The sequence below is a fragment of the Coffea eugenioides genome, chromosome 8 (genome assembly GCF_003713205.1).
Source record: "Coffea eugenioides isolate CCC68of chromosome 8, Ceug_1.0, whole genome shotgun sequence".
Classification (NCBI taxonomy): domain Eukaryota; kingdom Viridiplantae; phylum Streptophyta; class Magnoliopsida; order Gentianales; family Rubiaceae; genus Coffea; species Coffea eugenioides.
In genome coordinates, this window is record NC_040042.1 from 2,481,771 (window position 1) to 2,507,752 (window position 25,982).

Here is a 25,982-nt window from a genome sequence, read left to right on the forward strand (position 1 = left end):
TAGCAGTGAAGTGGAACTTGTATTCATTTCCAGCTGGTGTAATTAATTGCAAAATTAAAAGATGAGAATTATGCAGGCAACCAAGAACCGATGCTGACGATAAGATTTAGCAACATGTGGGCAATCAAGAACGATTGGTTGGCTTTTTTTTTCTTTATTAATGTAAGGGTTATCAAATCTTTAAGTTCCACTGCGTTAAAAACCAGAATATGAAGAGGGGATCTCTAATCAACTTCCTTCTTTGAAATCAAGGAAGTTGGTTTCTAGATAAGATTTGAACCCTTATATTTCTTGACAAATTCCTCTCTATTTGAGTACGACACCATTTGACCAAAAGAAAAACATAATAATAAGAGTAATAAAGTACAACCTCATTTTAGCCAAAAAAGCATTGCAATTTGAGGGTCATTTATAGATTTCTCGGTTTCTCTATGGGTTTCATTCACAATTTTCTATTCTTTTCCAATTTTGGCTGCTCTCCTGTACCCTTGATAGAATAATTGAGAAACCTGAACTGACCTCATGAGTCATGAGGTCTTCCTTTTTTTTTTTTTTTTGCCCCTTCAAGATCTCCTTTCGAGTTTTGAATACTTGTAGTACCATATAAATAACAAATTGATGTACAATACTCTATCCTACTCAAAAATTTTTGGAGATTCCTATTTAAAACCAGAGTATTGCTATAAAAAAAATGACAGGAAAATCACGATATATCTAAATGACTTATTATTTAGAGAGATGGTGTGTGATAAAAAGTAGGGATGGTGAAAGAAAGAAAAATCAGGTAATAATAGAAGAAAGCGAAACACAAGATTATAACACATACCCCGTGATATATCTTGTTTAGTATTGTAGATCATTATTGTTAGTATTAATGTATGTGATTCGAGTTTTGCCCTCATATAACCGTAGGTAAATGATTAGAGGTGTGCTGATTTAACAAGATCACTTTTTCTACATAATAAATAAACTAATGCTCGTTCCAATCATGTGCGTTCACACTAACAATCATATTGCAAATGACTGGATGAGACTAGCAGAGTACAGCATTTTACTATCGCAACTGGAATGAGCTGGCTCCAAGTCATGATTGGCATCTTTGCATTATTTTGAAGCCTGGAACCCCACAATTCCATCGGCAGAGTCTTACCCAACTCCACCACTTGCAGATTCCCATCTATAAAATATGGTGTATTATTGCACTAATTGGCGTCCTCGTAAGTTCAGGGCATCTTGTGATTAATTTACTGATCTCCTCCATTTCATTTTGGTTTCTAGCTCCTTTGTCCTAAACTCGAGCTCGACTCGACTTATATGTAACTAGATTCAAGCTCGAATCGAGCCTAAAAATCGCAACTCGAGGTTTGATTCGAGGAAATTCTTTTAAACTCGAGACTCTATTCGATAACACTCAATCTTTATCAAGTCGAGTCTAATAAAGCTTTTTGATTCGACTTGGAAAATGTATACTTGTAAATTCAGTATAAATTATACCCATAACGGTCATTAGGTAATTATAATATATATATATTATTTAAATTATATATATTAATTAAATATATCCGGCTCGACGAGTAGCTCGTCGAGCCACAAGCTGCAAATTCCTGACTCGAATTCGAAAGTATATTCGAGTAGCTCGAGACTTGGCCTGAACTCGATTTGACCGAATTCAAGTCAAGTCGTTGACCGAGCTACTCGCGAGCTACTCGATAGTGGCTTGCCTCGCTTACATACGTAAACAACATGGTGTACCTTGTTAATTACAAATATTTATATCTATATTATAGTTACCTTCAACATGGTGCACATTGATGACAGCTTTTCTACCCACCACCATTGACTTTTATTGGTCAACATGGTGTACCTTGTTAATTACAAAGATTCATCAATATCCGTATCTATATCTTTGCTAAAAGAGTGAGTTTGTATTGATGGTTGAGTGTTCGAGTTATTTCTTTTCAAGATTACCCTTCTTACAAAATAATTAGGACTATGTGTCCCTAAATTTGAATGCACTTTCTAATATATCATTGAGGGTATTCATGTATTGTCATAATCAAGGTCTCATGTTCAAAAAAGAAGTTTTATTGCATCAAAATTTCTTTTGAATTATGAAATAGAATTAGATTTCAAATGAATCATGTTAATGTAATTTCTAACAATACAATTAGCTTTGGAATGAAACACGTTAGTGTAATTTCTTTCTTAACTTTATCACATGGCTTTAACAGTTCGTCTATAATAAGTTACCATATAAAAATGACAAACATCAAGAGAACTTTATAATATCGATAGTGTCTCTCTATCTTTTTTTTTCTATGTTATTTCTAGGAACCAACGGCACTATTGATCACTAGGAAAATTTTTTGACTTTGTTTCTTCTTTTGTTTCACTTACAGTAGCTCGAATAATGCACCTTATCACATTTGAATCCAAATTATGACTGTACAATTGTTAATTATGGCTTTGAACTAGGATTGGAAAAAAAATTGAACTACTACTACTTTTTTAGCCTGTGACTCTTTAAACTCAGGAAAAACCAATCCAACTATATGTTTCAAATTTCTCTTTTTCGTATCCCTACATAAAAATCTTCTTTGCAAGGATACATTCTCGCTTCCTATAGTCAATCTTTATTTAGTCCTTGCAGATATGTAGCAAGATTTTCCCACAAATTAATTATGCCTGCAAAAGGACAGATTCCATACTCCCATTTGGTTCCTTTTTTTTGTTAAACATTACAAGGAACTAAAAGACTAATTAGACATGATAAGATGGTGGTGATGGGATTTGGCTCAGTAGTTAAAGGTTACCTCAATTGTCTTATGATGAGCATTTAATTTTATTCATCTCCAATAATTTCATTCCCACTTCTTTCTTCACGTCCAACCTTGTTCAGAAAGTCAGGAAAAAAAAGAAAAAAGAAAATCTTTACTTGATATATCAATTAAGTTTTTAAAATTAGAAAACATGTGCTGAGAGAGGTAGAGTTGAAACATCATCGGTCACAGCATATTCAACTTTTTATCAGCACATCGTGAGAGTAGAAGCATAGGCCAACCACCTAATGTTCATAGACTAATAAAATTAAGATTATATGCACAAAATCAGTGGTTCAAATTAAAAAAAAAATCACGTATACTCATGAAAGAATATGAAAATGCACATTTAATGTTTGTTTTTATAACCCATCTTTTTGAGTGAATTTGTACGCTTCATAGGAAATATTACACACGAATTTTAACAGTATATACTTCATGTGAACTTTTACTATGAATTTTAAAATATGTATAACTATGTTTATATAACTGAGTTCCCTCCCCCAACTTGGGGTTTTGCCAAAAGAAAAACTGAGTATAATAAAAAGGGGGAAAAAAGAAATGATATGTAGTTTTTTTTTTTTTTGTGTAAAATTTGATTAGGATTGAGTTCACATTCACAGGATTAAAAGAAAGGGTATACAACATATTTGAGATAAGAGATTTTGGAAAAGTTTGTTGACCTATGGTGCACTTTTCCCTTTACAAAATCGTATTTGAGAATAATATTGTGCAATGTTGGTCATAGGACGAAAATAAATCGCTACAGCTGTTTATTTCTATTTCAAACTTTAGATTTCTATTTTGATAGTAGAAAAGGGAAATTAACATTATAAAAAAAAAGCATAATGTGTATGTATAGACTTTTAAACGTGCCGAATGATAAGTAATGCATTGAACACTATATATTTAGATAGTTCTCTTGTAATTCTAGACCTACTTCTTATTGAATGAATAAAGTCATTTATTTCCTATTTCTAGAAAATGGGGTTTTGGCTCTCACCTGTGTATCCACCCTCCCGCTCTTTACCAAAAAAGAAGATAAGTGAACAATTGCACTTTAATTGTAAGTGTTGTGAAACTAATAAAATAAACAACTAATGTAGGGATTGCAATAGTAGAGTAAGAAGCAGAGAGAGAGAAAGTATTATTCTATTCACTGATTAAAGTACTTCAGAGTTTCCAGGTTTCCAAGGTTACAAATGAAGTAGGATACACCCCTATATATAGGTGATCCAAGATCAAAGGTACATGAACCCTATTAAATACAAATACATGAATTTAGTACTTCAAGTACATCCATAAATGAGTTCATCCAATGTACCAATGAATCTAGGGAGAATACATGTGACTATCATCTTGAGAATGCAAACGGACATCTTCATCTTGTAATCCTTCTTGAGAATATCAACGGACAGCCACATCTAGAGAATATCAACGGACATCCACATCTTATCATTATTTCATAACACTCCCCCTTGGATGTCCATGACACAAAGAATATGCCTCGTTAAAACCTTACTAGGGAAAAACCCAGTGGGATAAAAACCCTAGTGAAGGAAAAAGAGTACACTATTCTTGTGTAATAAATTCTCCCCCTGATGCAAACATTATATGAGATCTTTTAGCCGACGCATACCAATATTCTTCACCAGTTTCCCAAACGTAGCAGTCAGCAAAGCCTTGGTAAACAAATCTGCCAAATTATTATCCGATCGGATTTGTAGCACATCAATCTCACCATTCTTCATTCCAACGTCGTCTTGTAGGCGAGGAATTAAATCTTGCTAATAAATTCACAGCAAATGATATATCTGGTCTTGTACAATTAGCAAGATAATAAGCGCACCAAATGCACTGAGATATGGTACTTCAGGACCAAGTATCTCTTCATGTTCCTCTTGTGGCCTAAAGGGATCCTTATTAGGATCCAATGATCTGACGACCATTGGGGTACTTAATGTATGTGCTTTATCCATACAGAATCGCTTTAATACCTTCTGGGTATAAGTAGTTTGGTGAACAAAAATTCCACCTTCTAAATGCTCAATTTGTAAACCAAGACAGAATTTTGTCTTTCCAAAATCTTTGATCTCAAATTCTTTCTTCAAATATTCGACAGCCTTTTGGATCTCTTCAGGAGTTCCAATCAAATTGAGATCATCAACATATATCGCAATAATCACAAAATTTGACCCATTTCTCTTGATAAAAACACATGGACATATTGGGTCATTTTAGTTAAGCATTCATTGAGGCGGTTATACCACATACGTCCAGATTGCTTGAGCCCATACAAAGACTTTTGTATTCTAATAGAATACATATCTCTAGGATTTGATTTACATGCTTCAGGCATATTGAATCCTTCAGGGATTCTCATGTAAATATTATTGTCAAGATTCTTATACAAATAAGCAGTGACAACGTCCATCAGACGCATATCAAGTTTTTCATGCACTGCAATACTCACAAGATACCTAAATGTGATCGTATCCATTACAGGTGAATACGTTTCATCATAATCAAATCCAGACCTTTGTGAAAAGCCTTGGGCTACAAGTCTTGTTTTATATCTCACTATTTCATTCTTTTCATTCCTTTTTCTCACAAAAATCCATTTATATCCAACTGGCTTGACACCTTCAGGCGTTTGGACTACAGGCCCAAAAACATTTCTTTTAGCCAGTGAATCTAATTCAGATTGTATTGGCCTTTTCATTTTGGTCAATCATTTCTATGCCGACATTCATCAACTGATCTAGATTCATGATCCTCATCAACTTCTATAATATCAAGTGCTACATTTCATTAGGCTCCAATTAACTTTTCTATAATTTCATTCTCTTCAGGAGCTGGCTCTTCGGGAGCTGGCTCTTCAGGAGCGACCTCTTCAGGAGGTTAAATTTTGTCATGACATTTATTTAATCTCCGGAGATATTTGAAATCAATGTATACCTTATATAGGTAGGCCGGCCTTTATTTGTAGCACTTGTACATGTCCTTCAGGGACATCAATTTTAACCAGAGTATTTCCTGCAGGAATAGTTGATTTAATAACTCTTCTGGAGTCGATAAATATAATTTTCTTCAAATGAAGAATTTCTTGAACTTCTAGTTCACATTGTTTTGTATGAGGATCGAGGAAATCCAATTGTTCAGATGATTTCCTTTCGGTTGATCTTTTCCTCCCCCTAATGTCGGGATAGATCACTCATCAATAGATCATCATGCATTCGACATAAATTTCTTTTGGAGCCATGTATAATATAAAGGGGGTATGTATAAATACTTGTCGACATTCAAATATTCTCACTTTTGCCAAATCATATATTCATTGGGATCAGTAAACTTCTGGTTTACTGCATGTGATGATTATAAATCAAATGAGAATAAAGATAACTATATCGATAACCATTACACCCTCGAATGATTAATATGATATAATCAACTTTCATCTGACTTGATTTTTATTATTATCTCATTCAGTGTCTCAATTTGATATCCATCTCGACGGATATCTTTAATAAATTTCTTCGAGTGTTGGGAGAGAGTAGTGCATTATTTACGACAATTTTGGTTCCTTCAGGAAAAATAGAGTGACTCTTCCAGAGCCCTCAATTAATTTTGCACTACCACTGATGGTATTAAATTTGTCTCTCCCATTCCAAAGAAGAAAAATATCTTTTATTTGTCAATATAGTGTGCGCAGAAGCACTATTAACGAGACAAATGTTATCATCACCATTATTTGATCCCAAACATTTGGCATCCATTTCTTCTTCAGGAAGAAAATAAATGAAACTAAATATTGATAAAAGATACGAGAATAGACATATGCAAAGTAAATTAAAACTAACAACATATCAAACAACATACCAAAGTAATTGACAATCCTGCAAGACTAACAACATATCAAACATCTAGACAAATATTAAATATATGATCATTTTGCATCTTCAGGATGCTCAAAGAAATCGGCAATATCCAGGTGTGTCATGTCAGCATCATCATCATCATAAGCATCTTTTGGTCGATAAAATTTGTCTCGACATCTTTGTCCTTCTTTTTCAATGATGCTTGATAGAGGTCAACAAGATGTTCAGCCGTACGACAGGTACGGGACCAGTGACCTTCCATACCACATCGGTAGCATTTTTCTTCATAAACTTTCTTTTCTCCTTCTTTCGGATCGTAGTCATTTTCTCTCTCTTGAGAAATATTTTGTTGCTTGCCACGGCTATAATTTTCACGAGGCACAAATCTACTATGATCACGTCCACGGCCACGGCCACGTCCACGGCTTCTTCCACGGCCACCTCTACGGCCACGTCCACGACCTCGACCAGAATTTTGAAATTGAGTCCCATTCGCTTCAGGGAATGGACTTGCACCAGTTGGTCGGGACTCATGATTTTTCAGCAATAATTCATTATTTTGTTCAGCCAACAGAAGACATGCAATAAGTTCAGAATATTTTTTAAATCCTCTCTCTCTATATTGCTGCTGCAGGAGCATATTAGAGACATGAAAAGTAGAGAATATTTTCTCTAACATATTTTCATCAGTGACCTTTTCGCCACACAATGATAATTGAGAAGTAATTCTGAACATAGCTGAATTATATTCATTGACAGATTTGAAATCTTGTAGTCGTAAGTGGAGCCAATCATATCGGGCCTTTGGAAGAACGACCAACTTCAGGTGGTCAAATCTTTCTTTCAAATCTCGCCAAAGGACAAGAGGATCTTTGACAGTAAGATACTCTACTTTTAATCGTTCATCTAAATGACGACGAAGGAAAATCATGGCCTTAGCACGGTCTTGGTTTGAGGCATCATTCTCATCAACAATAGTATTACCAAGACCCATTGTCTCAAGATGAATTTCAACATCTAAAACCCACGATAAATAATTTTTTCCAGAAATATCAAGAGGTATGAACTCTTGTTTTGTGAGATTAGTCATAAGAATATGTAATAGATACGTAGGAAAGAATTTTACCTTGATAAGTAGTCAAAAGTTGTTCGGGCAGAACCTTGACACGTCTCGTGCTTCACTTTTGCCTCGCGCCTTTCCTTCACTCAAATTAGAGACTCGTGCTTTTCCTTAACTCAAGGTAGAGACTCGTGCTGATAACGTGTTGTGAAACTAATAAAATAAACAACTAATGTAGGGATTGGAATAGTAGAGTAAGAAGCAGAGAGAGAGAGAGTATTATTCTATTCACTGATTAAAGTACTTCAGAGTTTCCAGGTTTCCAAGGTTACAAATGAAGTAGGATACACCCCTATATATAGGTGATTCAAGATCAAAGGTACATGAACCCTATTAAATACAAATACATGAATTTAGTACTTCAAGTACATCCATAAATGAGTTCATCCAATGTACCAATGAATCTAGGGAGAATACATGTGACTAATATCTTGAGAATACAAACGGACATCTTCATCTTGTAATTCTTCTTGAGAATATCAACGGACAGCCACATCTAGAGAATATCAACGGACATCCACATCTTATCATTATTTCATAACAAATCCCAATTTGTCCTCACTTCTGCTTGTGCAAACCTATCTGAACGTGTTGCTGGTCAATTTGTCACCTGAAAGGTCGTAGAAAAGTTTGGCTAAACAATGACCATTCCCGGCACTAAAACACAAAAGAAACCCGTGATTTTTAGCACTGGTGGTGCTACTGTTCCTGATTGCCAACTTTATATCCAAGTTCTTGCTCTTGCCTTCTCACTTCTCTTGCCCCATTTTGTATTTTGACCGTTCCCTTTTTTCATTTTTGAATGACCGAATTGCCTTCTATTTAAGGAAATCATCTTAATAATTGATAGCAAATGGCGATTTTTTTTTCTGAAAATGAAGTGCAATTTCTTGATTTACTTAAAAATACAAAAAGAAAGAAAGATAATATGTCCTTAAATCCGTAACGCCATATATCTGCAAATCTAGTATCTATACGTAAACCCAATTTAGTGAGAGATAATATGTAAACCCAATTTGGATCTTGTAGCTCTCCATATATCAATGACTTTGTTGTCCCACAATCTTAGCATCTACTGAGTGTCAACCTGCAATTAAAGCCAGGAAATTAAGATTAATTCTTTGTTGGCTCTCATGATTGAAGAGGATTTTAATCATTAGAAAATAATGTATCATTTTACTGAAGTTTCCTGTCCACGGCTGCTTTTTATCTCAAGCAAATGGTTTGTACTCAAACTGTATTATTTCTTGAATGGAAATATTATTCTGCCTATTTTACTTTTGGATCTTGGACTTGGCAAACAATTCTTAAAGCCAAATGGATAGTAATTATTAATTACTATGAACAAGTTTGAAATAATAAAGAGCAGATGTTGATCAAATTGAGAGTTTAGTGGGTGACACTTTTCATTAAAATCATTGGTTTAAAATTTTCAATTTCTTTGGTTGAAGAAGTTATGTTCTATACCTTTATTGCTTAGGCATAACAAGTTTTTCTAAGAAGGAAAACTTCTAATACTAATGCATGAAAGTCAACTTTAAACCATCTTTGTGGGATGCAAGGACTGACTGATAGTTTCGTTTTGATTTCATGTTAGGCTAAAGGTTGTAGCATATCCTCCCATAACTTGAAAGCAAATCGTGAGGCTTAGCAATCTGTCTTTGTTAAGTGGTCCACTGCAGCAATTGAAACTACAACTAGAAACTAAATTGAAAAGCTGAAAATTTGAAAGATCAAGTGGGTTAGAGATATTCAGCCGGAGAGAAAGCTTGCTAGTTGAGTTGATTGGGCAGAGTAGAGCATCGAACTTCTGTCAAAACTTATAAATGTATTATGGGACCAGAGATTGCAAAAAGAGAAACTGAAAGTTCCTAAACTTAAGAAAATACAGTACACTCAATTTGCTTTGATTACCATGGTTCTACTTTCTCGACTCCAAGGAGTAAGGAGTGGCTTTGAACTTAATTCCATCAGACTGCCTTTTGTTTCAATTTGTTTATCTTAAGGAAAAGAATTTGTATGAAGGTGAAGCATATTATCACCTTTCTTTCCTGTATTGATGATAGCATGTCAGTAGAATATTTGATATGAAGCTCTGCTTATTCTTTATTGCAACTTCTTTTGCCTGAGCTTTTTCCTTTGTTGTTTATCACTATGCAGAAATGGGGATACACATGCAGGAGAATATTTTGCAGACAAGATGAATGGTTTTGGGGTCTATAACTTTGCAAATGGCCGCCGTTATGAGGGAGCCTGGCACGAGGGAAGAAGGCAAGGTTTTGGTACATATACCTTCAGAAATGGAGAAACACAGTCTGGCCACCAGGAAAATGGGATTCTTAATGCTTCAAGCATTCAAGGCATGGGATGGGGCGGGGGACGGGGAAAGTTATTTGACAATGCAGCGGGGATGGGGGAAGGATCCCCCGCCCCATTGCCATCCCTATTAGTGGGTCTTCCGTTGCACTTGACAACTCAAAAGTCCTTCATGCTGTTCAGGTAATTAAAGCATGTTTCCCTTCTCTTTCCTTTTTACTTTGATTTTTCAAAATGAAAGTAAAATGGTTTTACTTTTAATTCATGGAATATGAATAAAAATGTTTTCAAAAAGCAGTATAGTGAAAAGAGATATATATGAAGTTTGTTTAAAAAAAAAAAAGGAAAAGAGATATATATGAAAGTGCTGTACAGTTTATCTAATTCACTGCACAACTTGTTTAACCATTTGTTTTCTTGCGATAGTTTTTATTCGTGGAAAGTCTAGGTGCTCCATTAAGTTGCTGCCAGAATAGTTTAGCTTCTAGGATCAGCTGCTCTTCTACCCTTGCTTTATAGGTGTGAGTTAGTTCTGCATAAGAAGGAAATCGACTTACTATGACTTGCAGGAAGCACGAAGGGCTGCAAAAGAGGCAGCTCAAATGCAGAGGAAAGAGTGAAGAGGGCTGTAGCAGCTCCAAACAAAGCAGCCAACGCAGCAAGAGTTGCAGCTGTGAAAGCTGTCCAAAATCAGATGCCCCAGAACAAGAACAATGTCAATGTTCCAAACCAGTTTGTGAGTCTCAATAGCACAGGGAAATTGTCAAGGGCTGGCTGGAAGTTTTTTTTCCATCAGAACAGCAAAGGGAAATGCTCGTGTACTGTGGATTTTCTTGTTTCTCTTCCCTTCTCATCATCAAATTTTACCTTTCTAAATTTTGAATCTGCTAGAGGTGAAGAAACTATGAAGTATACCTGCTTGGAACCACCATCAGTTCAAGCAAAGACTGATCGTGGAGCAAGAGAGATGCTTCACTTACTGAAGTTTTGCCAAATGTACATAATAAGAGCACTCAATGTGTGGAGTACTGAAGTGCCCTTTTCAGTAATAGGAATTTTTTTGGTCCAGTTCTGTAAATGTAATTACATGTATGTGCAGGAACCCCAGTCTGCTGGGGATTTAGATGGTTTTTCAGGGCATGTCTGATGTCTGTAAAAGAAATGCTCACTGTTACATAATGTAGCACTGCCTTTGTGAATGCACTATTTACGCTTTTGCTTGTCTAATGCAAATTGATCACTAACAGAAAGTAAGAACAAAAGGTGAAGCAAGATACTAGAAATTGGATCGTGTTCGATTTTGTGTTCCTAGAATTCGTGATGAATGGAGCTACACTACCGAGCCATCTAGTAACTAAACAATTTGCAGACAACCAAGAAGTGAAAATATGAACGTTGTGCTGAAACTCTTGAAGCATTTTATGTTTTTTTTTTTAGTATGAGAGGAATGGAATTTAAGAAGTGAGGGGCGAGTAGGAGAATTAGAATCCAAAAACTCTAATTTTTGAAGTCTCAAGTCACTTAACCAAGGTCTTTTTGGCAGAAGGATAGTGCTTAGTGATGGAGCACCTAATTAAGAGCCATTGGTACGTTTTCTCTTGTAAGGCATGGTTTGATACTTGTTACGGAAACATACAACATAGTACTACAAAGGCAAAGACAACTACAGAACTATTTCATGTTTCAAGCAGGCGCCCCATACATAATTGGCATGGATTGACACAACTTGAATAAGATTATGAAATTTTGAAGTTGGTGCTTCTTTGCAATGTATGTGGTAAAAAGAACACAAGATTTTGGTGGAAAAGACACGAAAACTGTCAAATATTGTCTCAAAACGGCTGAAGATAACAAGTTTTTTTTTTTTTTTAATACCTGGATAGGGTTGAGAGTTTTTTTTTTTTTTATGTAGACATGGTTAGGGTTGAGAGATTTTAGAGCTATTTTTAAATGGTATTTGGGGTTTGCAAAATTATTCTGTTAAACAAAGATGTGATCTCTTTTAGCTATTGACCAGACTATAGGTGCCTATGGCAAGCACTCCGTTAACTACAAAAACAAGTTTGGCAAGCTGTCCAGGAGAAAAAGAAACATCAGAGGGATCTGTTACGCATCACATTTGTTGGTTTTTTGGGGCATAAACTAAGAAACAACACCTTAGTGTTGCAAAAAAAGCTTATAAGAGACTTGTATTAAAGATAAAAATTGAGCTTATGTTCTACATTGATAGGGTGTTAATTGTTAGCAATTTTATTGTTAATTTCCCCTCTTATCCTTGCCAAATATTGTTTTAATTATTAATATTTACTTATATTTGGTATTGGACCCAATTTCAGGGATTGAAGCAGAAAATTACCAAAAAGGAGGGACTTGTATGGAAAAATGCAGACTTCCAAGGGCTTCAACCTTTGGATTCTTGAATTGGTGGGGACCACAAGCTAGTGCAAGGCATTTAGTCATTTGGGCATTTCAAAGAAAGCAACGTAAAAAGACTTGGAACAACAAGTACTTTGGAAGCTTTGGCCACATGTGCGGGGACCACGGATAAGAAGCATGAGTCATTTGGACTCTAGGAAAAGAAACGTACAAGACTTTGAATTTGGTGTGGGGACCACTAGAGATAGCATTACACTTTCTTTTGGCTTTAAAAAGGGAAAAACGTACGAGAGGTGAAGAGATCCCTAGTTGTAGTTTAGGTTTTTAGCATAGTTTTAGTTTTCTTTTCGGAGCTCTTTCGCATGGTTGTCCTCCATTAATGGAGGACTAACCTCTTAATTCCAGTCAAGGGGACAATTGAAGATTTGGTTCAACAATTACTGTGAGATCTAATTTATTTTAATTGCTTCCTTAATTTATTGGTATTTATATGTTCCCTGCTTTTAATTGCTATAACTCGTGTGAGTGATTGAATAGATGCGCAATATTTAATTATTCACATAGGCTATTTTGCTAAATAGGGATAATTGAATCCGTAATTGTTCGTTATCTTTATCTCAGTAGCAACTGGCGTAATTGGATTTATGTCAGGGGAACATACGATCTAATTTAAACAAACCCTCGTAGCGTGTTTGTTAGTTAGGATTGGGCCTTTTTATTTATTAATGCAATCTAGAAATTAAATCCTACGGTCGTACCTAGGGTTGTTTTTGGGTTAGAGAAATAGTTAACGGTCGTACCTTAACTATCGAAAAATTAAGGAAAGGTTGGTTGTTTATCGCGTGCATGACAACTATAACTGGTCTATTAATAAATATGGGATTATCTGTGAATCAATGATCAGTTGCATGAACCATTTCTGAAGTGTACCCTTGGCTAGAGTTTCCCCTTAATTATTTCTTTGAATTAATTATTTCCTGCAGTTAACTTATTTAGTTAGCATTTAATCCAAAACCCCCCATACTCTGGACTCTAGAAGGAACGAGTTATCCCCAGTCCCTGTGGATTCGACCCTACTCACCGCTATATACAAAATCTGTATTTTTCTCGAGTAGGTATTTATTATTGTACAGGTTCGGCACCTGTCAATTTTTGGCGCCGTTGCCGGGGACTGGTGTCAGATTAATTTGTTTCTTTTTGAGTTTATCTTGTTTTCATTTTTTTTAATTTATTTTTCTCTTATTTTTTTTTATTTTTTTATGGCTGCTAACATTCCATATTTTGATGATAGACTGGACTTTGTTCCTGAATGGGGTTATGAGACTCATGTTTTTTCTAATGATCAATGGGCTGTTGCAAATTGTGGAACTTATTTTGACTCAGGTTATTCAACTGACACATGCCCCGTATTTCAAGATAATTTAAGTACTCCACTTGATACTTTTGGAGATTTTCCACCCCAATATCAAACGCAGTATGACCCTTATTCAAACGGGTATGATCAAGAATGGTGGGATAATTCCAATTTTGATTATGCGACGGGGCCAATGGATTTTCAACAGCAAGAGTCTCAGCAATCATCCTCCGTGTCAGGTATGTCTCTTGAAGAAATGATAGGTTTACTAATTGCTAATTCAAATCGATTTCATCAGGAGACACAAGCGAGCCTAAATCGATTTCATCAGAAGACACAAGCGAGCTGTCGTGACCTGGCGGATCAAATGCGTCAATTGACATCCAGGATAGAGCGATTAGAGGATCACCTTGAAGAATTGCCCTCACAAACCAATATCAATCTTGAAGGAGATGAGAGTGCAATTATCCGGCCAAATGACATGGAACTGCAAGAGTTTCAAGGAAACGGATTTAAAGATGCAGTTGAAAAGGAAGTTGAAGTGCAAAAAATGAGACTCCAGGATCAACTCATTCAAGTGAATGAATCCAGTGAACAATCTCCAAATGCGGTGACATCCCCTCCACTCCTTCATCACTATTCTCCTGACTCTTACTCTTCAATTCCTGTTAATGAAATTGACTTTATTATACCAGACAATTTTGAATTTCATGACAGGAATAAATTAAGAGTGGCGATGGCAAGATATCTAGTGCCAATAAATGCAAGTGAGGGAGGAGTGAATGGAGAATGCAAATTATCATCGACTCGTTTGGCGCCATTTACTAGTCCATGGAAGCCCGTAACTCGTATGCCCAAAGATTATTCTATCTATGAGGGCTATCAGGACTATGTAGAGGATGAAGCAATGAGACGAGCCACAAGATTTTATCCTCCATGAAAAAAACATAATAATGTCTAGCCAAAGACATTAAAGAAAGGCGCTCATTGGGAGGCAACCCAATTGTTTCTTTTAGTTGTTTGTTGGTTTCGTGTCATAGTTTAAATCTGTTTTCCTTGAATTTGACTGATTTTGGGTGTTAGTTTTCGTTTTTGCTGCTTTATAGGTGCCATTCAGTCATGACGCGCCCGCGTGGTGACGAGCAGGAAGCTAACGATCAGAAACTTCAAACTTCTGGGAGCTCTCTCGCCCTCATGACGTGCCCGCGTGGTGATATGCAGGAAGCTCACGACCTGAACTTCTGGGAGCTCTCTTGCCCTCTTGACGTGCCCGCGTGGTGACGTGCAGAGAGCTCACGATCAGAAACTTCTGGGAGCTCTCTTGCTCTCTTGACGTGCCCGCGTCACGTTCGCGGGAAAGGTAAGGATTCAAAAAAAAAAAAAAAGGGGAAATATTTCCGTGGCTCAAAGAGCCTCATAATTGGAAGAAAAGAAAAGAAACATTTTTGCCAAAAAAAAACAAAAACAAAAACAAAAACAAAAACAAAAAAAAAACTATTTTTTTTTCTTTTTCTTTCTTTCTTTCTTCTTTTTCTTTCTTCCTTTCTTTTCTTTCTTTTCTTTCCTTTTCTTCTTCTTCTCTGCCGTTCCCCTGTTTTTCCCTTTTCCTTCCTGTCCTTCATTCGTCCGCCGCCGTCGCTAGCTCCTCCTCCAAAGCTCGCGGCCACCACCACCAGCTCTCCTCCAACTGATCTCCTCCAACTCCAGCTAGCTCCTCCTCCAAGCCCGCGAGCCGCGTCTCTGTCCCTCCACCAGACGCCTGCCGCGCACCTACAGCCCACAGTGACGCGCGCCGTCCATCCCGCAGCTTCGCCTCTCGTCCAACCCAACCTCCCTGGTTCTAGTCTCTTGTTGCTTAGAATGATGTCGAGAGTCCATGGTGAAGCCACGAATGGCACCAACCCCAGATGTGAGTTGCCCCACAACTTCCACCTGAACCGCCCCTATTTTGATGACTTCAGGGAAGTACCGTTGCCCCTCTCATTCCTTCTGCTTTTACATTATCACATTGAGGGCAATGTGTCATTTAGGTGTGGGGGGAGATCAGTTGGGTGCTAGTATTTTTGTTTTTAGTTTCTAAAGGCTTTTCCTTTGTTTTAGTTTGATATTTATCTCCTTTTTCGTTTATTTTCTTTTCTTTTTTCTTTCTAGTGGTCAGTCTTCATATGAATACCAAGTTTGATGCTGGATTGTTGTCTCTAATTCTGTTATTGCCAAATTTATTAATAAAAAGGTATCAAGTTGATGTGGTTGAGTTCAGGAACATCTCTTTGGTGAATATCAATAATTGCTTAACTTTTCCAATTTTTGGTTAATTTTTCTAGGCATAGGGAATGATTGTTGGCATTTTTCATGTGAATTGGTCCAGTTATTAATTTTACTTCTCCATGTCTAGAAATTTGAGGCTGGCTGCTGTTATTCTTGTGTTGCTTTTGGATATCGTGTTATATGATGTAAATAAGAATTGACTGTACTCCGCTAGTAGTTACTACTGAGTAACCGGGGATCTTCACCTAAAGTGTCGATTCTCGCGTCAAAAGGTAGTAGTTACTATGAGTGCGTGGTCCCGTAGCGATTGGAGCTGAGTAACCGGGCTCCTCCATCTGTCAAATGTTGGAGTTCGCGTCAAAAGGTTCTAAGGGCTATAGACTAAGTCTTTTGTTATTCAAAAAAAGAAAAAAAAAAGAGAAAAGGAAAAGAAACAAAAACAAAACAAAAAGAAAAAAAAAATAAAGATTATGTTAGTATGTGTATAAGTCAGCTTGCCTATTTGTGATCTTAATGTCGAGATTTTGGTTAATAGATGGACCATTTACTGATAAATATGAGCAACCATTCCTTTTTCTTAGATTAGTTTGCTTTAAATTGGAGGAGTTGATAGTTTAGATGCTAACCGGGGTGATTTTTTTTTTTTGGATCTTGACCTGTGTCGCTTGATATATGATTTTCTTGGTGTCTTGGCAATTCGGTAGTTGGAGTAACCGCCATGGTCAAATTTTGGTGTTCAATTGTTGTTCCCATGCTTGAGGGCAAGCATGATTTAGGTGTGGGGGGAATTGATAGGGTGTTAATTGTTAGCAATTTTATTGTTAATTTCCCCCCTTATCCTTGCCAAATATTGTTTTAATTATTAATATTTACTTATATTTGGTATTGGACCCAATTTCAGGGATTGAAGCAGAAAATTACCAAAAAGGAGGGACTTGTATGGAAAAATGCAGACTTCCAAGGGCTTCAACCTTTGGATCTTGAATTGGTGGGGACCACAAGCTAGTGCAAGGCATTTAGTCATTTGGGCATTTCAAAGAAAGCAACGTAAAAAGACTTGGAACAACAAGTACTTTGGAAGCTTTGGCCACATGTGCGGGGACCACGGATAAGAAGCATGAGTCATTTGGACTCTAGGAAAAGAAACGTACAAGACTTTGAATTTGGTGTGGGGACCACTAGAGATAGCATTACACTTTCTTTTGGCTTTAAAAAGGGAAAAACGTACGAGAGGTGAAGAGATCCCTAGTTGTAGTTTAGGTTTTTAGCATAGTTTTAGTTTTCTTTTCGGAGCTCTTTCGCATGGTTGTCCTCCATTAATGGAGGACTAACCTCTTAATTCCAGTCAAGGGGACAATTGAAGATTTGGTTCAACAATTACTGTGAGATCTAATTTATTTTAATTGCTTCCTTAATTTATTGGTATTTATATGTTCCCTGCTTTTAATTGCTATAACTCGTGTGAGTGATTGAATAGATGCGCAATATTTAATTATTCACATAGGCTATTTTGCTAAATAGGGATAATTGAATCCGTAATTGTTCGTTATCTTTATCTCAGTAGCAACTGGCGTAATTGGATTTATGTCAGGGGAACATACGATCTAATTTAAACAAACCCTCGTAGCGTGTTTGTTAGTTAGGATTGGGCCTTTTTATTTATTAATGCAATCTAGAAATTAAATCCTACGGTCGTACCTAGGGTTGTTTTTGGGTTAGAGAAATAGTTAACGGTCGTACCTTAACTATCGAAAAATTAAGGAAAGGTTGGTTGTTTATCGCGTGCATGACAACTATAACTGGTCTATTAATAAATATGGGATTATCTGTGAATCAATGATCAGTTGCATGAACCATTTCTGAAGTGTACCCTTGGCTAGAGTTTCCCCTTAATTATTTCTTTGAATTAATTATTTCCTGCAGTTAACTTATTTAGTTACCATTTAATCCAAAACCCCCCATACTCTGGACTCTAGAAGGAACGAGTTATCCCCAGTCCCTGTGGATTCGACCCTACTCACCGCTATATACAAAATCTGTATTTTTCTCGAGTAGGTATTTATTATTGTACAGGCTGACAACCTGTCATACATTCATCAACTCACTATTTATAGTAATTACATGAAACAAACTACAAAATATCCAACTAATAATTATTCTAAAAATTTCAACAAAATATAATCTACTTCTACTAGCAAATCTTATCTAAAATATCTGTTAACAAACCAACATGATTTTTGGTTAACAAATATTCTTATTTTTTAATAATTAAATTATTTTGATATCAAACATAATCTAGCAAAATATGTAGAAAAAGTTGCATATCCCAACACTCCTCCTTGCCACTTTTGCTGCAGATTTTAAATTGTCTTCTCAAATCTTTGAATCTTGTTTTGGACGAGGCTTTTGTAAGAAATTCTGCATGGTTCTTCATTTTGTGGAACATCCTTTGACGACATTTGAACCTATACAGAAAATATGAAATTCTGAATGGTTCTTCATTTTGTCATCACCATCAAAATCTGTAGAATCAAAAACAGAAATGTTATAATCTTGATAAATATCAAGAATCAATTTGATACCTCCTGACTTATCAATGATCTTCTTCTGAATTTTCCAGGATCTGAATTCTTGATTTCATCATCATGTTCCACTTTAGAATTGTCAAAATCTGACCAATTCATAGTGAAACTTCTCTTTTTTATTTTAATTGAGAATAATTTATTCTCAATCAAATCATCAGCCATTATCTTTGTGAAAACGGCATCAAAAACTGATATGTGAATGCTGGCCTTGGATCTCTGTCTAACTGCAACTTTGTGGTCTCTATTGTGTATCCATCAGCTCTTCAAATGCTGGTGAAACAAAATTCGTCTCCACCAACTGTAATGAACGACCGAAGGTGGTCAAAGCAACAACTTCGTCTTTGTTGGTGGTGCTGGGTGTTGTTACTGCTACTACTATGGACTACTAGACGGCGTACCTTCTCGGACGGCCACGTCGTCGGCTGTCCAGTAGTAACTGTGACCATGTTTTGTTCTCTTGACTTGGAAATGATAATTTCTCGCAATAGGTCATGGATTCGACAATAGTCGGGTAATCCTTCATAAAACACACCAGTCACTTGAATTAGGCTTCTGCTGACAAGTTCACTAAAATAACCCCAGGCTACATCTTCAATGTTCATTCCTTCTCTCCATTCTACAAACCTTTCAGCAATCCACAAATTAATTAGGTCACTGCATCCTATTTTGCAATCCTCTGGGTAGATACTTGTGTACAACAGACATGTCTTTAGATGCCAAGGCAAATCACCATAACTAAGAGAGAGTATCTTTCTAATTCTGTCTAGCTTGCCCGTGCCTTCTAATTCACCCCCAAGACTGCGTCGAACCATCTCCCATTCGTCTATTCTGTTTACATCTTTCGAAGCCAAAAGCCCACTGATTGCAAGGATTGCAAGGGGCAAGCCCTCACATTTGTCCAATATACCTTCGGCAACATTCATCAAATGGTCAGGGCAATTACCTCCGTCAAAGATCTTGCTGCAAAACAGGGTCCGCGAATCCTCAGTAGATAGTGGTTCCATTCTGTAGACAAAACGCCGAGATTCAATGCAAGAGGCATAGGCTACATCAGCTTTTCGAGTTGTTAGTATGACACGGTTGCCACGGCTACTCTCAGGCAGTGCAAATTTGATGGTATTCCAAAATTCCACATCCCATACATCATCAAAAACAATTGCATACCTTCCGGCTTGTTGAAGAAAATCTTTGACAATTTTTTTCAGCTCAGTGGTAGTCATAGACTCTATCGATTGTGGGACTGGTTTCTTCCCTTCCTTGTGCAACTGCCGAATCAAGTCTTTCAGGAGGAACTGAAAGTCACATGTTTCAGAGACAGTTACCCAAGCCCGGACTGGGAAATGCCTTCTGACTTCAGGATCCTCGTGGACTTTTTTCACTAGGGTAGTTTTGCCAAGCCCTCCCATACCAACCACTGAAACAACTTTCAGTTGGTAATCATCCCCTTTGAGGAGCTCAGAAATAAGATGTTTCTTGGGCTGGTCAATGCCAACTAATTTAGCTTCTTCCACAAGCAGCGCATCATCTCTGCTATAGCGCCAGGTTGTGTCGTTCACAGCAGAAAGTGAGTTGGACGCTTGGGCAGAGATACCATATTCGGATTGGTATCTTTGATGGGCTACAGCAATATCTTCGATTCTGGACTTGATGCTTTGTATTTCGCTGGAAACTCGATGACGAGCTCTCAAATTCTTGATGGAGCTGAAAATTCTCCGAACAGAGCCGTAGAATCCTGTTGCGCGATGCCGAGCAAAGCGAGCTACAAATTCATCAAGAATGTCCTCAGTGTCATAAGCAGCATCTCGCACTTGCTTGATCCATTGTTGGAGCGTGGGTTGAGCATGTTCTTCTTTTGCTTCTGCCTCTCGCAGGAAAGCTCTCATTTGCTCCAACTCATCCATGATGAATTGGACCTCTCGCCGAAGCCCTCCCAATAGTCGTCCCTCCTCGAGTAGAAAAGTTGAGAGTTGAGCCAGCACAAAAGAGAGAACAGTTTCTGCCATTTTCAGTCTTTGTTTTTAACCTAAGAAAGTTGGGGAAGGCGGCTTCTGGTTTATAGGACAGTCCACTTGTAGTATCTTGAAAGGAAGAGTAGGTTATAGATTCATAAGCTAATGAACTTTGATGCTATATGTTGCAGTATTTATCAAAAAGAAGAACCGTGTCAAAAAGAAAAAGAAAGAATTAACCAATTAGAAGAAACTTGATGGAAATTGAAGATAGGCAACAACGCGAGTTTGAAAGACGAAGCTGCCTCTTACCTGCTTAGAAATTATTAGAATACAAAATCATGGAAGCTATTAAGAAGACTGTGCAAATGGTGGGGTGATCAGCATTCAGGACCTTCTTTCAACTGTGGGTCCTTTTGGTCGGATAAAGATAAAGGAGTGACTACCGCAGCATCGTGCAAAAGCAATGATGCCGAATTATTTAACAAGGGAAGGAATAAAGTTAAAAACGCTGCTGGAATGGACATTGTTGATTTCATTGACGAGAAATAAAACTACACTACAAAGTCTTTTGCACCTTCTGCTGACATATATATCCTCCTCCCCCTGTGGAACTAATTTCTGCTCTTTTTTTTTTTTCCCAGGAATACGTGATGCAGAGGAAAGTTATTAATTTCTTCTGAGTGGAACAGAAAAAGCAACTCAAGACTTAAGCTCAATTCAGGTTACTGATGAATTCTTTTGTGAAATCTAGCTGAAACTAGTTAAGATTACAAAATTATACTGAGTAGGCAAGAAGCAGAAAGGCATCCAAAGAATTAGTATAAGTTATCTTCAAATTTCGGAACACCAGTGCTTGTGCACTTATTAATGCCAAAAAGCAGATTTTTTTCTTTTTTTGGTCAAATGACGTTGTACTAAAAAAGAGAGGAATTTGTGAAAGAATATAAGGATTCAAATCTTATCTATTAATTTCAAAGGAAGAAGTTAATTAGAGATCCCCTTTTCGTATTTTGATTTTTAATTCAGTAGAACTTAGCATCTGCTAACCCTTACATTAATCAAACAAATTGCTAACCAATCGTTCTTGATTGCCCACATGTTATTGTCAGCATTGGTTCTTGGTTGCCTCATAATTCTTTAATGTTGATTTTTGAATTAAGTACATTAGAAAAGAATATGAGTTCCACTTTACTACTAAAATTGATTATTAGCAGAGAAGGCAAAAGAGATTGGCGATGCCGAGCCTTAGCACCTTCCATTAGTATCTGCCCAGAAAGCAATAGTGATAACTTGCAGTGATAAGTGCAATTGTTCAGTCATCTTCTTTTTTAGTAAAGAATGGAAGGGTGATTAATACATGACTTTAGTCATTCAATAAGAAGTAGATCTAGAATTACAGGCTAAGTATCCAAATACAGTAGTGTTCAATGCAACCGTTATGATTAGGCATGTCTAAAAGTCTATACATACATATTATGCTGGTTTTTATTATGTAACTCTCTTTTCTACCGTCAAAATAGAAAATCTAAAATTTGAAAAGATTAAAATAGGAACTAAATAGCCGCAGTGATTTGTTGGCTAATTCCTTAATAGCAGCTCATATGAGTGTGAAAATTGTGGAAGATCGAAGCAATCAAATCAGCATACTATTTAAACTTAGGATCCATGAGCGACTAATAACTTGGCCAAAGTATTTTATCCCGCTAGCTTGGACTGACACAACAATTGGGGTTCCAATTAACTATAGTAGTAACGTGACTTAGTTCAAATTACAAAACTCGATCACAAGTAATTGTACGGAGTTGAATAAATCATATAAATACGGCACCACAGTAATCAAGTTAGTGTTAGCCCTTGTGATCACCAATTTAATCTATTATCTCACTTCTTTCTTTCTTTTGTTTTTTCCATCCCTCCTTTTCCAGTTGAAAGGCGGCTTATTTTACCAAGTAGAAACGTGGCTATGTTTTAAAAAAAAAAAAAAAAAAAAAAAAGCCTTGAACTTCAACGAAAGTACACAAATCTCAGCACTTACTTGAGAGAAAATGAAACCTCTGGCAATAGCTGATCTGAACCTACCCTGTCAAATCCAAGTTTGATGAAAAAGAGAACACGGGCGAGGAAGATGATAATTTGAATCAAAATTAAAACAACGCAGTATGTGCAAGGCCTTTAGCCAGGAAGATGGAGTATTATAGAGGAGAAGGTAGGAGCAGTACCGTTATTGATAAGAAAGTGGAGTGAAATTGGCCGTGACTTTCCTGGTTGGATTCTAGTAGAACAATCACTCAACGTGGATCTCATCCATCGGCTGTCAGGTTGGATGCTATATGGTGCAGTATTTATCAAAAAGAAAAAGAAAGAATTAACCAATTAGAAGAAACTAAAGCAAGAAACATGATGGAAATTGAAGACAGGAAGATAGGCAGCAACGCGAGTTTGAAAGACGAAGCTGCTTTGAAATTAGAATACAAAATCATGGAAGCTATTAAGAAGACTGTGCAAATGGTGGGGTGATCAGCCTTCAGGAGAATCAGGACCTTCTTTCAGCTGTGGGTCCTTTGGTCGGATAAAGATAAAGGAGTGACTACCGCAGCATCGTGCAAAAGCAATGATGCCGAATTATTTAACAAGGGAAGGAATAAAGTTAAAACGCGGCTGGAATGGACATTGTTGATTTCGTTGACGAAGAAATAAAACTACTGCTACAAAGTCTCTTGCAGCTTCTGCTGACATATATAACCTCCTCCTTCTGTGGAACTAATTTCTACTCCTTTTTTTTTTTTTTTCCAGGAATACGTGATGCAGAGGAAAGTTATTTCTTCTGAGTGGAACAGAAAAAGCAACTCAAGACCTAAGCTCAATTCAGGTTTCTGATGAATTCTTTTGTGAAATCTAGCCGAGAGTAGCAGAAACTAGTTAAGAATACAAAATTACACTTAGAAGGCAAGAAGCAGAAAGGCATCCAAAGGGTCAGTATAAATTATCTTCAAATTTCAGAACACCAGCGCTTGTGCACCTATTAATGCCGAAAAGCAGATTTTAGCACTTTGGCCCTGTTAATGATTTATTGGTAACCCCATGGACTCGATAATAGTATAGTTACTTTAACGTAAGCTTTAAGAACTCCCCTGCCTTGTTTTCTTTTAACTGAATAGTAGATGTGTAGATAATTTCAATGCTTATTATTCGGCTAAATGATGTTGCACTTTATTTGTTCATTTGTTCATTTTTGTTTTTAGGTCAAATGATGTTGTACTCAAAAAAAAAGGAATTTGCAAAAGAGTATGAATAAATCTTATATACACTGACAGTGTATATATTATTATTTTTCTTTAGACTTTATTTGTTCATAATTTTGCATGCAAAGATTTTGGACAAATATCCTTTAGGATAATTTGAAAGGTATTTGTCTCAACTCTTGCACAAAATTAGATAAATCTACTTGAACTATGGTGTGTTTTTGCAAAGAATTCTAGTAGTAGAAAAATGATCTTCCATAGCAAACCATCCTTGCTAGACTTTTATAGAGTTGAAATTAAAAATGATCAAGAGTTGCAACCTTTCACTACTAATTAGTGTATTTGTGTTGGTCAAAAAGTTACTCAACATCAATGCAAGTGTTTAGACAGTTTTTGAATATTTAAACACACCATTTAAACAATTTTTTATATTCAAAGCTATTTCCTTGTGTTAAACACACCATTAGAAAAATTTTATCCAAAGATTCGTGAAGATGTAGTCTTAGATATCAAGCTTTCAACTTTTTTCTTTCCTTTTTTTTTTTTGTTTTCTTAATAAACCTTGGAAGAAAAGTGTTATAAACAAGCATTTATTTTGAGATCATTGGCATCTGGATTCTGGAGTCATAAAAGTTTAAAAAAAGAGTTGGAATTTTCCCAGCATGAGTTGCTACTTCAAATGCCCCTTACAAACCAAATATAAACTTGGAAGCTTCTTCTGAGATATTGGCCATATGACAGAAGGGTAAGGAGAGCTTTCTTTCCGAAGACGGTAGAGATAGATAGGAGGGTGGTGGATTTGAGACATAAAGAGTATTGCGTGTGTTTGAGGAATCCAATAAACAGTAGTGTTTTGTTTACTGCTGTTGTCTTTGTCTCCTTCCTGGAGTGGTGCCAACGAAGGAAAAAAAAAAAGGAGTGGAGCCATTAAAGTCAGTCAAAAAGAAAAAGAAAAAAGTAATCAATTACAAGAAACTAAAGCATGAGAGATGCGGGAAATTGAATAAAGGAGACGGATAGCAACGTGATTTTGAGCAGTTGGTGTGGGGAGGGGGGGGGGGGGGGGGGGGGGGGGGGGGGGGGGGTTGGCGCTGGCTACCATCAAATAAAGGGGTACCGCACCATCGTTCAAAAGCAATCGATCTCTAAACTTAAAAACGTGGTGGGCTGGGCATTGATTTCATATCATTGAAGAGTAAATAAAGGGAATCAGAATTCCTGTGTTCTAAGTTCAAACATTCCACTTCTCTGCTTAAGCTATCTTGAAACTTGAAACTAGAAAATGTCGAATGAACTTTCAGTAAGAGAAGGCATCAAGATTCAGAAGTGATATTTATGCCTCAAAGATGACCAATTATTTTGTAGAGAGCATGTGTTTAGTCTCTTTAATGAATAATAAGGAGATTCCTACACTTCAAAAGCCAAAACTCAAATCAATATTCAATTTGCTCATGTTGAAATTAACCTTCTGGTAATCATTCCTCCCCCCCCCTGAAATTCATCAATGCCACCACCAAGTCGTGAGTTTCGAACAATCCCATAATTTACTATAGAAGATTCACACCACCAATTTAACCGAATATATTTAAAAGAAAAATCACCTGAAAAATGCAATCCAAACGGAATTGCATGCAGACGAAATTTATTTTGAGTTAGGACAACATAAAAAATTTATGTAGTTGATTGAGCAGGTCCGATAATGAATAAGATTCAAAAGCAGCTGAATTTAGAAAAGGCGATAAGTGCATCATTCAAGTCTCCCCTAGAAAACTGCACAAGCAATAGTCTCTCTCTCTGAAAATTTTGTTGCACCATTTCAAAATTATATGAACATGTATGTATGATGAGTTGATAAAGAATACCAAAATATATATTATATGTGCACCCAATCTATATTCGATTACCTCCCTCAATGTTGAACTCTCTCTCTCTTTCGACATCTAAATGCTCTTCCAAAACTGGCATCTAAAAATTGGGTTTTTGTTCTGTTTCAGGACACGATTCAGCTGCTGATCTCTATCATGGTCTTGGCAGACCTTTGCGTTACCCTTCTTATATTGCTTCTGCTCTAC

The 25,982-nt window shown here is 36.5% G+C and overlaps 4 protein-coding genes across 4 annotated transcripts in view; 1 reads left to right on the top strand and 3 right to left on the bottom strand.

The window, feature by feature from the left end:
- The window catches only part of LOC113779338 (disease resistance protein RPM1-like), a 104,381-nt gene extending 81,263 nt beyond the window's left edge, over positions 1-23,118 (bottom strand). The window contains exons 1-2 of the mRNA XM_027324900.1: positions 22,888-23,118; positions 22,704-22,748 (exon numbers count right to left, since the gene is read on the bottom strand). The gene's annotated coding sequence lies outside the window, so the exon portion shown is untranslated. The remainder of the gene's footprint in view (positions 1-22,703; positions 22,749-22,887) is intronic.
- LOC113779339 (disease resistance protein RPM1-like) overlaps positions 1-25,982 on the top strand; it is a 72,823-nt gene that overhangs the window by 14,521 nt on the left and 32,320 nt on the right. The gene's annotated exons all lie outside the window — the stretch shown is intronic.
- LOC113779468 lies at positions 6,816-7,691 on the bottom strand. The gene has a single exon (XM_027325050.1). It carries the CDS (start codon positions 7,689-7,691, stop codon positions 6,816-6,818), a length of 876 nt encoding a protein of 291 aa, XP_027180851.1.
- Positions 18,456-22,116, bottom strand: LOC113779341 (disease resistance protein RPM1-like). The gene is made up of 2 exons (XM_027324905.1): positions 18,714-22,116; positions 18,456-18,596 (listed from the first exon to the last, which is right to left on the bottom strand). Exon 1 carries the CDS (start codon positions 20,717-20,719, stop codon positions 18,980-18,982), a length of 1,740 nt encoding a protein of 579 aa, XP_027180706.1. The 5' UTR covers positions 20,720-22,116; the 3' UTR covers positions 18,456-18,596; positions 18,714-18,979.